Consider the following 13,550-nt stretch of genomic DNA (forward strand, 5'->3'; position numbering starts at 1 on the left):
TGGTCTTTTCAAACAGCATGTTAAAAGGGTTTCATCGTATTTTTCACAATTTCATAGTATTATTCCAGCTATGAAATAATATAAAAAAACAGGGAAATCAAGTTGCCTGCACGGGCCTTTAATACAAAGTAGCCTTTTCCATCCGACGGTGACCCCCTACATCTGACACAGGAAAGGTTAACACTTTATTTGGATAGTCCCAAGTAGATGGTTTGTAGATGTTTAGTACAGGGCTGAACTACCGCATTTAGGGCCCTGGGGCACCTACCTGCAGGGCCCCCCAACCCCCGTTTGGTAAACCAGCCTTAGTTTAAATGTTACTGAACATCTTCTGAACCAACTATCTACTAACCCTTATCCTAACCCTTATTCTAAACCCAAGCAAGCATTTTCTTATCAACAAACACTGTTGATAATATGACCATCTGTAGATCATCTATAAGGGACAAAGTTAAAAATCAAAACCCAACCACCTATGAATCCATCTTTATGCAGATATGGGATATTAACATGGACATGATCTAATCAATCCCAATGTGGGAGGTCTGCACAATGGCAAATACAGGGTTTGTTCATTTAAAGCTTGTTCCTTATATCTAGACGCTTTATTTCTTGTATCAAATCTAAATTACTTCTAACCTATGTACTATCTGCCACATAGATGAGAGTGTGACTTGTGCATTTGCAATACTGTGATAGCTTGACTGACTTCTTACCCTGGTGCCCTCACAGGCTTTGGCTTTCTTGTACTCCTTGTGGCCGGCTCTCTTGTCCAGTTTGGTCCAGAGGGCCTTGGCCTTCCAATTGGTGACCGTGGCTTTGAGGTTGCTGTAGAAGTTCCTGTAGTCTAGCGGGTCCAGATCCATCTGCCTGCATAGGATACTAAAGGCCTGCAGAGTGCCCTTACATGTGGACGCCTGGACAAAGTTCTCAAAGAGTTGCCCTGCCTGGGCACTCCTCTCATCCTCCTTTTCACCCATCTTCTGTTTTGGAGACTTGATCTGTCCGTCACTCCCTTGCTCTGTCTACAGCCGCTCTCGGGCTTAGTTAGACTATGATCAGACTGCCATCTCAGCGGGTTCTGGAAAAGAAAATGGCATTGGATTTTACTACAGTATCACTCTGCACTCAGACTGTGGTACTACAGGCAAAACTCAAGACATTTTCTCTGTGAAATGGTCTCCCAGTAATTAATAGCACTTAATAAACATTAAAACTCTTACTGAAATTAAAAATGACTTTGCTTAACATGTTTAAAATGAAAACATTCAGTCACATTCTAACTGTACAGAATGTCTGAGGCTTAAAATAGACTCTACATGCACTCCTTGGTATTCAAAACCCTTCCTTTTTTACATTACATCCTTAGTATAAAATGGATTCAATAATTTATTTTTCCTCATCAAAATCAACATATTTTAAACAGAAATACCCGATTTACATAAGTATTCAGACCCCTTGCTATGAGACTCGAAATTGAGCTCGGGTGCATTCGGTTTCCATTGATCATCCTTGAGATGTTTCTACAACTTCATTGGGAGTCCACCTGTGGTAAATTCAATTGATTGGACATGATTTGGAAAGGTAAACACCTGTCTATATAACGTCCCATAGTTGACAGTGCATGTCAGAGCAAAAAGCCAAGCCATGAGGTCGAAGGAATTGTCCGCAGAGCTCCGAGACAGTATTGTGTCGAGGCACACATCTGGGGAAGGGTACCAAATAAAACTTCTGCAGCATTGAAGGTCCCCAAGATCACAGTGGCCTCCATCATTCTTAAATAGAAAGAAGTTTGGAACCACCAAAATTCTTCCTAGAGCTGTCCGCCCGAACAAACTAAGCAATCGGGGGAGAAGGGTCTTGGTCAGGGAGATGACCAACAACCCGATGGTCACGGACAGAGCTCCAGAGTTAATCTGTGGAGATAGTTGCCCTTCTGGAAGGTTCTCCCATCTCTGCAGCACTCCAATCAGGCCTTTATGGTAGAGTGTCCCGACGGAAGCCATTCCTCAGTAAGTCACATGACAGCCCACTTGGAGTTTGCCAAAAGGCACCAAAAAGAATTTCAGACCATGAGAAACAAGATTCTATGGTCTAATGAAACCAAGATTGATCTCTCTGGCCTGGATGCCAAGCGTCACACCTGGAAGAAACCTGGAACCATCCCTACGGTAAAGCATGGTGGTGGCAGCATCATGCTGTCGGGATGTTTTTCAGTGGCAGGGACTAGTCAGGATTGAGGGAAAGATGAACAGAGCAAAGTACAGAGAGATCCTTGATGAAGACCTGCTCCAGAATGCTCAGGACCTCAGACTGGGCTTCACCTTACAACGACCCTAAGCACACAGCCAAGACAACGCAAGAGTGGCTTCGGGACAAGTCTCTGAACGTCCTTGAGTGGCCCAGCCAGAGACCAGCCTTGAACCCGATGGGAATGTCTCTGGAGAGACCTGAAAATAGCTGTGCAGCAACACTCCCCATCCAACCTGACAAAGCTTGAGAGGATCTGCAGAGAAGAATGGGAGAAACTCCTGAAATACAGGTGTGCTAAGCTTGTAGCATCATACCCAAGAAGACTTGAGGCTGTAATCGCTGCCAAAAGTGCTTCAAACTATTTGTTTGAGTACTTTGTTGAAACACCTTAAGTATCATATTGTACCTCCGGGGGGGGGGGGGGGACTATTTAATCCATCTTAGAATACGGTTGTAATGTAACAAGATGTGGTAAAAGGGAAGGGGTCTGAATACTTTCCGAATGCACTGTAAGGTTGTAAACCAAAATTTCCATTGAGCCGTTACAGGGAAACAGGAAAACTTGAAATAGTACGGCCTGTTTCAAGCATGAGGATGATTTTGCATAAATCCTCTAAAATACACCTAATTTGCATAGCTGAAGATATTCATCAGCTCATAATGACAGCTCTGAAACCATTAAAAAAAGCCCAGGGATGAGATAAGATCTAAAACAATCTTTCCTCATTACAACACCAGTGTACCCTACACAACATCCTACCTGCAGCCTCTCCCATTACCTGTGTATATAATAGTTTCACTAGACAGCCATTCAACTAGTCACCATTCAGTAGTTTATCCTCTGTGCTTGTCTCCATAGTTAAAGTAAGGACTACTAATTTCAAGCAGCATATTGTAGAAGCATGTGGTCAGAGTGTATCTAAGGAAAATCAAATATATATTATTCAATGACCTTGTCTAATACATTCTCTCAACAATTACTTCTCTACCCTTCATGTCAATTGGAATGTAAACCTGGATGTGTCAAAGGAACTTGACAAAATCCCAATACCATCAAAGCACTACAGTAGTGGCAACTCTTCTCCAGAGAGGAGAGAGAAAGCATTTTCCATGAGGCCCGAAACAGGAGCTCCTTCAATAGTGGAAAGGCTATGTGCCGAATGCAACCTGAACAAGTGAGAAGTCTGGCTGCAGTGGCTGAGGCCTGCCAGTCCACAGTAGCTCCCCTCTCCCCACTGCTTTTAGTGGACCAGAAGGGGTGTCATCTCTCATTCGTAATCACATTCGGCAGATAGCAACAACATCTAATCTAACACGGACAGAGTCTCTAGCATTGAAAGACAGCTGCTCTAGCATTGAAAAAAACAGTAACTCACACACACTTCCAGGGACTCGGTGTGGTATGGAAGTGTTCACGGCCTAATCTATATATAACCGATTGTAGCACTGTGCATTGTGGGAATTTGCACAGGAAGTGCCTAGCATGATATCGCGCTCACAATCTGCCTCTATTTGCAGAAACAGTTTTAAAATTGAGTACAGGAAAAACAAGACATTTTTATATTTCCACTGAAGTCCCTGCGTTTGTAATTAGACATGCACTCAGGGGAAATGTAGCTGCCTCCCTCTGTCATTCATATAGCCTAAACACTGTCCAAAGGATTTCACGTTACTGGAACAAAAGACACTTATGTCCTGTGTGGCGTGTGAACATGTCAACATGTACCAATGTCCAGCTCACGTTCAATGCAAAACAACCACAACGTAACAGAGGTCCATTGACTCGAGAGAACATAGCTTATCCAGAGAGAGCTTCATCTTGAGAGACCTTAATGGACAAAGAGTAGAAAGCAACGTTGATCAAAAGAATCAGATTCCAGAAATAAGCCCGGTCTAGTCTCTATCAACAGCCACTAGGCTCCACAGAGACTCTCATGGGCAGTGGTGTGGTGGAGCCAAGACTCCAGGACCCAGCAGGGTTATATATGCTGCCAAGTATAGGACAACTTTCCTTGCAAAGACACAGGTCACAATTTCCTAGCATTTCACCAAGCCTTGACTGGAGCTCTTCGACGACAGGTCTACGGAGTAAGAATGGTGGACCATTCTTGATACATACAGCAAACTGTTGAGCGTGAAAACCACAGCAGCATTACAGTTCTTGACACAAACCTGTGCGCCTGGCACTTACCACCATACACCGTTCAAAAAGCACTTACATTTGTCTTGCCCATTCACACTGAATGGCACACATTCACAATCAATGTCTCAAGGCTTAAAACATCTTAAACCAATCTCCTCCCCTTCATCTACACTGATTGATGTGTATTTAACAAGTGACATCAATAAAGGATAGTAGCTTCACCTGGTCACTCCATGTCATGGAAAGAGCAGGTGTTCTTAATGTTTTGTACACAGTGTAGGTTACCTGGGATTTTGCCTTAGCTAGGGGATAGAATATATACATCCAGGTAACGAAGGAGTACAACGCACAGGCAAGACATGGGTATCAGTTACAGAAATTAAACCCTTCCTGTTTCAGCCAGAACTACAGAAAGTCAAATATAATTACCTAAAAATCTTTACTGTAAGACATTCCCTCAAACTCCTTTTTTTTTTCTTTAAAGAGTTTAATTGGACAACAAAGCAAAATTAGTTTGCTGTAGTACCACAGAGTGTTAATGTCAAGAACAGAACAGTGCTGTCTGCCCAGCAGGCACAGTGCGAGGCAGAGAAAGTTGTGCCTTCTCAGTGTGAGACAGGAATCAAAGGAGAGCCGACAAGTGCCTGGCCAGACAGACTGTGTGCCAGCAACACCTTTGAAAAACGTGGCTCACTGGCTCAGAGCACCAATTAAAGAGATTCACAAAGACTTCTCTTCATACCACTACAGCCTGTGTAAACAGATCTTTGTAGAGTACAGTACAGGCAATGAGAATATCGTCAGACACAATCTGGAGCATAGCACATTGCTTTTCTGAGGGACGATCCAATGGTGTCACACTAAGGGTTAAGGGTTTAGGCGTGTCAGTGGTGGTGTGGTGAAAGAGAATTCAAAGCGGTTGGCTGGTGACATGCAGGTTTAAATATGATGCTGATTAACTCCAGCACACTTTGTTTCCTCTGAGGCAGGAAACATCCACTGGAGGAATGTCAGAGAAATATGGACCTGATTCAGGACAGTTTGTTCGAGAAGAAAGAGAAGGAACACAAACAGAGAAGGCCTAAGGCCATTATGAAATAATCCTATTATTCAGGCCAGCCGTTATCCTTTCGTCCAATCAGAAAAGGACATAACCTAACTTGACAAATAAATAGCATTTTAGTCAGAAATGAAATCTAATTAATAATATTCTAACTGAGATTCACCATGAAAATAATACAGAACAATCCATTGAAGATCATAGTCTGACTCAGTCACAGTCCTCTTAATTGATTAGCATTTAACTTTATCAGAGAACTTCCTGCTTGACATGGCCTCCCGTCTGTCTACCCAACGGACAGTTTCATACGTTAGCCTTAAATGACCTGGGAATGTACAGTCATGTTTGGACACACCTACTCATTCAAGGGTTTTTCTTTATTTTGAATATTTTCTACATTGTAGAATAGTGAAAACATCAAAACTATGAAGTAACACATATGTAATCATGTAGTAACCCCCCCAAAAAAAGAAACAAGTGTTAAATGAAGATATATTTTAGATACTTCAAAGTAGCCACCCTCTGCCTTGTTGGCAGCTTAGCACACTCAGTACAAAGCTCTCCCTCACCCTCCATTTGGCAAATCTGACCATAACTATCCTCCGGATTCCTGCTTACTCGCTCAATACGGAAGTGGTCAGATGATGCAGATGCTAAGCTGTAGGACTGTTTTGCTAGCACAGACTGGAATATGTTCCGGGATTCTTCCGATGGCATTGAGGAGTACACTACATTAGTCACTGGCTTCATCAATAAGTGCATCGATGACGATGTCCCCACAGTGACCGTACGTACATACCCCAACCAGAAGCCATGGATTACAGGCAATATCAGCACTGAGCTAAAGGGTAGAGCTGCCGCTTTCAAAGAGCGGGACTCTTACCCGGACAATTATGAAATCCCGCTATGCCCTCTGACGAACCATCAAACAGGCAAAGCTTCAACACAGGACTAAGATTGAATCCTACTACACCGGTTCAAATGATCATCTGATGTGGCAGGGCTGGTAAACTATTACGGACTACAAAGGGAAGCACAGCTGTGAGCGACACAGTGACACGACGAGCTAAATTACTTCTATGTCCGCGACGAGGCAAGCAACACTGAAGCATGCATGAGAGCACCAGCTGTTCCGGACGACTGTGTGAGTATGACCTTTAAAACAGGTCATCATTTTGGCCACAGGTCCGAAAGGATTACCAGGACGTTTTCTCTGAGCATGCACAGACCAACTGGCAAGTGTATTCACTGACATTCTCTACCTGTCCCTGAACAAGTCTGTAATACCAACATGTTTCAAGCAGACCACCATAGTCCTTGTGCCCAAGATCACCAAGGTAACCTGTCTAAATGACTACAGACCCGTAGCACTCACGTTTGTAGTCATGAAGTGCTTTGAATGGCTGGTCATGGCTCACATCAATACCATTATCCCAGAAACCCTAGACCCACTAAATTTGCATACCGCCCCAACAGATCCACAGATGATGCAATCTCTATTGCACGCCACACTGCCCTTTCCCACCTGGACAAAAGGAACACCTATGTGAGAATGCTATTCATTGACTACAGCTCAGCGTTCAACACTACAGTGCCCTCAACACTCTGAATCCTGGACTTCCTGTCGGTCCGCCCCCAGGTGGTAAGAGTAGGTAACACATCTGCCACACTGATCCTCAACACAGGGACCCCTCAGGATTGTGTACTCAGTCCCCCCTGTACTCCCTGTTAACCCACCCATGACTGCATGACCAAGCATGACTCCAACACCATCATTAAGTTTGCCGATGACACAACAGTGGTAGGCCTGATGACCGACAATGATGAGACCGCCTATAGGGAGGAGGTCAGAAACCTGGCAGTGTGGTGCCAGGATAACAACCTCTCCCTCAATATGATCAAGACAATGGAGATGATTGTGGACTACAGGAAAAGGAGGGCCGAGCATGCCCCCATTCTCATCGATGGGGCTGTAGCGAAGCAGGTTGAGAGGTTCAAGTTCCTTGGTGTCCACATCACCAACAAACTGTTACGGTCCAAACACCAAGACAGTCGTGAAGAGGGCACGACAACACCTTTGAGACTGAAAAGATTTGGCATTGGTCCTCAGATTCTCAAAAAGTTATACAGCTGCACTGGTTGCATCACTGCCTGGTATGGCAACTGCTCGGCCTCCGACTGCAAGGCACTACAGAGGGTAGTGCGTACGGCCCAGTACATCTCTGGGGCTAAGCTCTTACCATCCAGGACCTCTATGGCAAGCAGTGACAGAGGAAGGCTCTAAAAATTGCCAAAGACTCCAGCCACCCTAGTCATAGACTTTCTCTGCTGCCACACGGAAACGGTACTGGAGCGCCAAGTCTAGGTTCAAAAGGCTTCTTAACAGCTTCTACCCCCAAACCACAAGACTCCTGAACAGCTAGTAAAATGGCTACCCAGGATATTTGCATTGACCTGACCCACCCCCAACAAATTTCAGCTTGTTACAAAACAAGCAAACTGCTGTGAAATATATTGTCAATAACCAAAGATATTGTATTTTCAGATGATGTACAAAACTTAAAGTAAAAGATAACAAAACGCATAGAAAAGCGCACATAGAAGCAGTAGATCTGTTCTTAGACTTGCTTTCAATGAGAATGATAGATCTATAACTCACATTGTAATGTGAATTTGGTCAGGTTGCCCAAAAAGTTACATACTGCAGCTTTAAATGGATCACATTTTATTTGCAACTTTAGGTAGAAAACCAATTGCTTTTGCTCATGATGAAAATAAATGGTGTGGTCATCCTCACAAGTCAAGTCAGTTCTCCATGAAAGCAATTCAGTGTGTCCTTTTAGCAACCGAATGCTTCAACCAAACTCTCCTTGAGTCCAACAAATGTCAGCTTTCTGAGAGGTCTATGGTTCAATTCTCATATGAAGACTGTTCCTACAAGCACAAAACTTGAGATATGGGCTAGTGACTAAAATGTTGTGACAAACCTAATCAAATAATATAAATTGTAAACCAATGCACAAAGAAAACATCTATTTAGTGTGATTAGTGACATTTACCATTAAACCCAACCCCAATACCATTGCAAAACATTATACTGTGTGTGTTTGGGACTTCCCATTGAAGACCATGACATTGAAGCCATTAGAACTGCTGTAGCCTAATGGTTTGCTTGTTAACCAGGAATGGTCTAACTAATCTAGATATTTTTTAAGGGAATAAACCACAAAGGGCTATTTCCTGGACACATATTTAGCCAAGAGAAGGATGTACTGAATTTATTTCAAGGAGGACTGGCTATAGGGATGGCAGGTAGCCTAGCGATTAAGTAAGTAACAGAAGAGAGATAAAAATAAAAATTTTTAAAAGTCTGCGGTTCTACCCTTGTGCAAGGCCCAATAACTGCTCCCTGGGCGCTGATGACATTGATGTCGATTAAGAAAGCCCCACGCAGCCCAACGCACCTCTCTGACTCCTCTCTGAGAACCTTCGAGAAGGACAAACATCTCTGCAGCACTCCAACAATCAGGCATTTATGGTAGTGGCCAGACGGAAGCCACTCCTCGGTAAAAGGCACATGACAGCCCACGTGGAGTTTGCCGAAAGGCCCCTTCTCTCTGGTCTGATGAAACCAAGATTCTTTGGCCTGAACGTCAAGCGTCACGTCTGGAGGAAAGCTGACACCATCCCTACGTTGAAGCATGGTGGTGGCAGCATCATGCTGTGGGGATGTTTTTCAGCTGCAGGTACTTGGAGACTAGTCTAGACTAGGATCGAGGGAAAGATGAACAGAGCAAAGTACAGAGAGATCCTTGATGAAAATCTGCTCCAGAATGCTCAGGACCTCAGACTGGGGAAAAGGTTCACCTTCAAAACAGGACAACGACTACACACAGCCAAGACAACACAGGAGTGGCTTCCAGAGAAGTTTCTGAATGTCCCTGAGTGGCCTAGCCAGAGCCCGGACTTGAACATCTCTGGAAAGACCTGAAAATAGCTGCAACGCTCCCCATCTAACCTGACAGAGCTTGAGAGCATCTGCATAGAAGAATGGGAGAAACTCCCCAAATACAGGTGTGCCAAGCTTATAGCATCATACCCAAGAAGACTCAAGGCTATAATCACTGCCAAAGTTGCTGAAAACAAAGTACTGAGTAAAGAGTCTGAATACTTATGATAAACTGAAATATCACATTTCTAAACATTTCTAAAAACCAGTTTGATTTGTCATTATGGGGTATTGTGTGTAGATTATTTGATTTAACTAGGCAAGTCAGTTAAGTAATTTTATTCCAAACCCTCCCCTAACCTGGACGACACTGGTCCAATTGTGTGCCACCCTATGGGACTCCCGATTACGGCCGGTTGTGATACAGCCCGGGATCAAACCAGGGCCTGAAGTGATGCCTCTTGCACTGAGATGCAGTGCCTTAGACCGCTGCGCCACTTGGGAGCATTGACTGAAAAACAACTGAATCCATTTTAGAATAAGGCTGTAACGTAACAAAATGTAGACTACTTTCAGAATACACTGTAGGTGCATTATGTGGTGCTTTGCGACATACAATGTCCAAAAGTTACCTAGTAAAACACAAGCAATCACAGTAATAATACTGTAAAAGGAAAACGGTCTCCCGCTCACATGCTTTTATCTGTATGAATATTTTGGTCTCTGTCAACATTCCCAGAATATATATTGGCCTCTGACAGAAACCCATCCGGTTCAACAGTGACACTGACACCACTAGCTCCTGGTGTATTTTTGTCTTGCCTCAGGGCTGATATGCAGGCACAGCCCTTATAAGACACTTATAAGTGACAGGAAGTAGTGAGACCTTGTGTAACTGTTTTCTGTCTCCCTCGAATGGGCAAGGGGGAGATTATTCTGAAAAGCTCACATGAAAAAGGTAGAATATTAACATATCTGCTGTAACAATGGGAATAAGGCCCTTATAGAAAAAAATCATTTTGGCCATTGAGAGGGCTCAGGATTAAAGTCAAATTGGCAGGAACTACTGTACATCCAGTAAGAGCCAGGTTCTGCTCCCAGAAAATCTTGACCTGGAATACAATCATATAATTTGAGATGGTTTGGTTCCAACCGCTGTGTCTTTGTGAGACGCAGAGTATGTGAACGGATGATCTCTACATGTGTATGTAACAGTATAACTTTTGTCCGTCCCCTCGCACCTCGAACCAGAGACCCTCTGCACACATCAACAACTGCCTCCCACGAAGCCTCGTTAACCATCGCACCACAAAAGCCGCAGCCCTTGCAGAACAAGGGTAACAACTACTTCAAGGCCTCAGAGCGAGTGACGTCACCGATTGAAACGCTATTAGCGCGCACCACCGCTAACTAGCTAGCCATTTCACAACGGTTACATGTAGTTCCCACCGTGAAGCATGGAGGATGGTGTGGGGGTGCTTTGCGGGGGACACTGTTGGTGATTTATTCACAAATCAATGCACACTTAACCAGCATGGCTAGCACAGCATTCTGCAGCGATACGCCATCCCATCTGGTTTGGGCTTAGTGGGACTATCATTTATATTTCAAAAGGACAATGACCCAACACACCTCCAGGCTGTGTATGGGCTATTTGACCAAAGAGACTGATGGAGTGCTGCATCAGATGACCTGGCCTCAACCCAATTGAGATGGTTTGGGATGAGTTGGACCGAAGAGTGAAGGAAAAGCAACCAACAAGCGCTCAGCATATGTCGGAGGAAACACCGTTCAACTGGGTTCAACTGGCGACTGGGGTCAGCCTGCAGGCACCCGGCCCGCCAAAAGGCATCACTAGCCCAATGAGCCAATTAAAACCCCCCTTTCCTAACCAATTGTGCACTGTCCTATGGGACTCCCGGCCATGGCCAGTTGTGGCTTAACTCTTAAACTTAACCCTAGCGGTTTAGCCACCTAGCTAACGGTTTAGCCACCTAGCTAACGGTTTAGCCACCCAGCTAACGGTTTAGCCACCCAGCTAACGGTTTAGCCACCTAGCTAGAATTCATAACATCTCATGTTTTGCAAATTCGTAACATATAATAGGAATTGTAATTCGTAATGTGATGACATCCACAAATGAATACATGCCATATGAAACAAAATATTTTGCTAAATGGAGTGTCTCAAATGTATATACAGAAAAATACAAAATTCTTTGAGACCAGGTTGTCAAGACAGCCTTGGTTACAACTTATCTATGTTGAAGATGTTACTCAGATCAAATTGATGACTGTAGGCTATTTCAATAGTTTAGTGTCTCAAATAATCATACATGCACCATAGAAAACACTTGATTTTGCAGTAACAGTGCAGGGCCCCGTATGCACACATCACCCGTTGTAAAATATGGATCATGATCTTTTTAAACTAGGACTGTACAGTGGTGGAAAAGTACTCAATTGTCATACTTGAGTAAAAGTAAAGATGCCTTAATAGAAAATGACTTAAGTAAAAGTGAGTCACCCAGTAAAATACTACTTGAGTAAAAGTCTAAAAGCATCCGGTTTTAAATGTAGTAAGGTACAGTGGTGGAATAAGTACTAAATTGTCAAACTTGAGTAAAAGTTGAGTTAAAGTAAATGCTTTACATCAAATTTCTTATATTCAGCAAACCATACGACACGATTTTTTTTTACGGACAGACAGGGGCACACTCCAACACTCATACATAATTTACAAACTCCGTATTTGTGTTAATGGAGTCTGCCAGAGCAGAGGCAGTGGGGATGACAATGCGTTATATTGATAAGTGCGTGAATTGGACCATATTGCTGCCCTGCCTGAGCATTTGAAAAGTAACGAGTACTTTTGGGTGCCAGGAAAAATGTATGGGAGTGAAAAGTACACATTTTCTTTAGGAATCCGGTGGAGTAAAAGTAACAGTTGTCACAAATATAAAAGTACAGATACCGCAAAAAACTATTTAAGTAAAAAGACTTTGCATTACTACTTAAGTACTTTACACCACTGGGACTGTGTAACCAAACACTATTTATACAGTATTCAGAATCCGATAGCATCTCCCAATAAATGTATAAATATTTCAGTTGCACGCGTTGAACAGAAATAATACGAGCTAAAGTTGAATAGAACACACAGGCAATGTATGTTTAAAGTGTTAAAAACTCACCTGAATTGTCGGTCAGTCGTACACTCACGCTCAAATGAGAAACAGACTGTCATTCACTGACATCTGTGTGTCAATTGAAACGAACTTCAAAATGAATGTCCTAATCAAAACGCCTTGTTTTATCCAGAATAAACAACGTTTCCACCGAGCAATAAACTTCAAGGTATCCAACTTCTATCTCAGTCAGTTGACTACTGAAAATGTTATGAAGTTGTAGCCGACAAACCGGAGCCGGATAAAGCCTGACAAAGTCTTTAGAGGAGGTGCTACGGAGTTATGACGTCCAATGAGAAGCTGAGCGATAACCTTGGAGCGTAAATTTGCTGCCAAACGAATCCTCGGATCAACTGTGAGCAAGTTTCTCCCTGTAAGTATACCTCTAAAAACATTTTGGAACCTAATGCATTTGAGAATAAATTGAGGAATAGTTAATGCATTATGTTGTCTAGCATAAAGAAATTTGTCACAATTTGTCGTGACCGTCTTGACAGTGGGTAACATGTGACAATAGATGCCCAAGGCAGCCCCAAATAGTTAACTCCAAGGAGTCATTGTCAATAGACAGGATAGACATAATAAGAATGCACTCACACACACGCGCGCCCTTCTCCACATTGCAGGGTATTTTATTGCCCTGAGACAGCTATGCTTTTGGACGACTTCAGTTACAGAGAGCGAGCAAACCCTCCACACACTGACATAACAAATTAGGGCTTCGGAATGACAAACCAGCCTCATAGTAAAGTGAACCTAGAGGATCAAGGAGCTAACATTTATAACCTGCCACAATAGCCTATGATAAGTACATCTCCAGGATGTATCACAACCGGCAGTGATTAGGAGTCCCATAGGGCGGCGCACAATTGGCCCAGCGTCGTCCGGGTTTTTGCCGGTGTAGGCCGTATTTGTAAATAAGAGTTTGTTTTTAACTGACTTGCCTTGTTTTATTTTT

General features: G+C 43.3%; 1 protein-coding gene across 3 annotated transcripts in view; it reads right to left on the reverse strand.

The window, feature by feature from the left end:
* The window catches only part of LOC139407721 (F-actin-monooxygenase mical2b-like), an 89,390-nt gene extending 76,540 nt beyond the window's left edge, over positions 1 to 12,850 (reverse strand). For all 3 annotated transcript variants that reach the window (XM_071151590.1, XM_071151583.1, XM_071151574.1), the window contains exons 1-2: positions 12,599 to 12,850; positions 717 to 1,081 (exon numbers count right to left, since the gene is read on the reverse strand). In XM_071151590.1, the coding sequence (XP_071007691.1) occupies positions 717 to 980 (264 nt within the window). In that variant the 5' untranslated portion in view covers positions 981 to 1,081; positions 12,599 to 12,850. The remainder of the gene's footprint in view (positions 1 to 716; positions 1,082 to 12,598) is intronic.
* Between the last annotated feature and the right edge of the window lie 700 nt (positions 12,851 to 13,550).

The sequence above is a fragment of the Oncorhynchus clarkii genome, chromosome 1, assembly GCF_045791955.1.
Source record: "Oncorhynchus clarkii lewisi isolate Uvic-CL-2024 chromosome 1, UVic_Ocla_1.0, whole genome shotgun sequence".
Taxonomy (NCBI): Eukaryota; Metazoa; Chordata; class Actinopteri; order Salmoniformes; family Salmonidae; genus Oncorhynchus; species Oncorhynchus clarkii.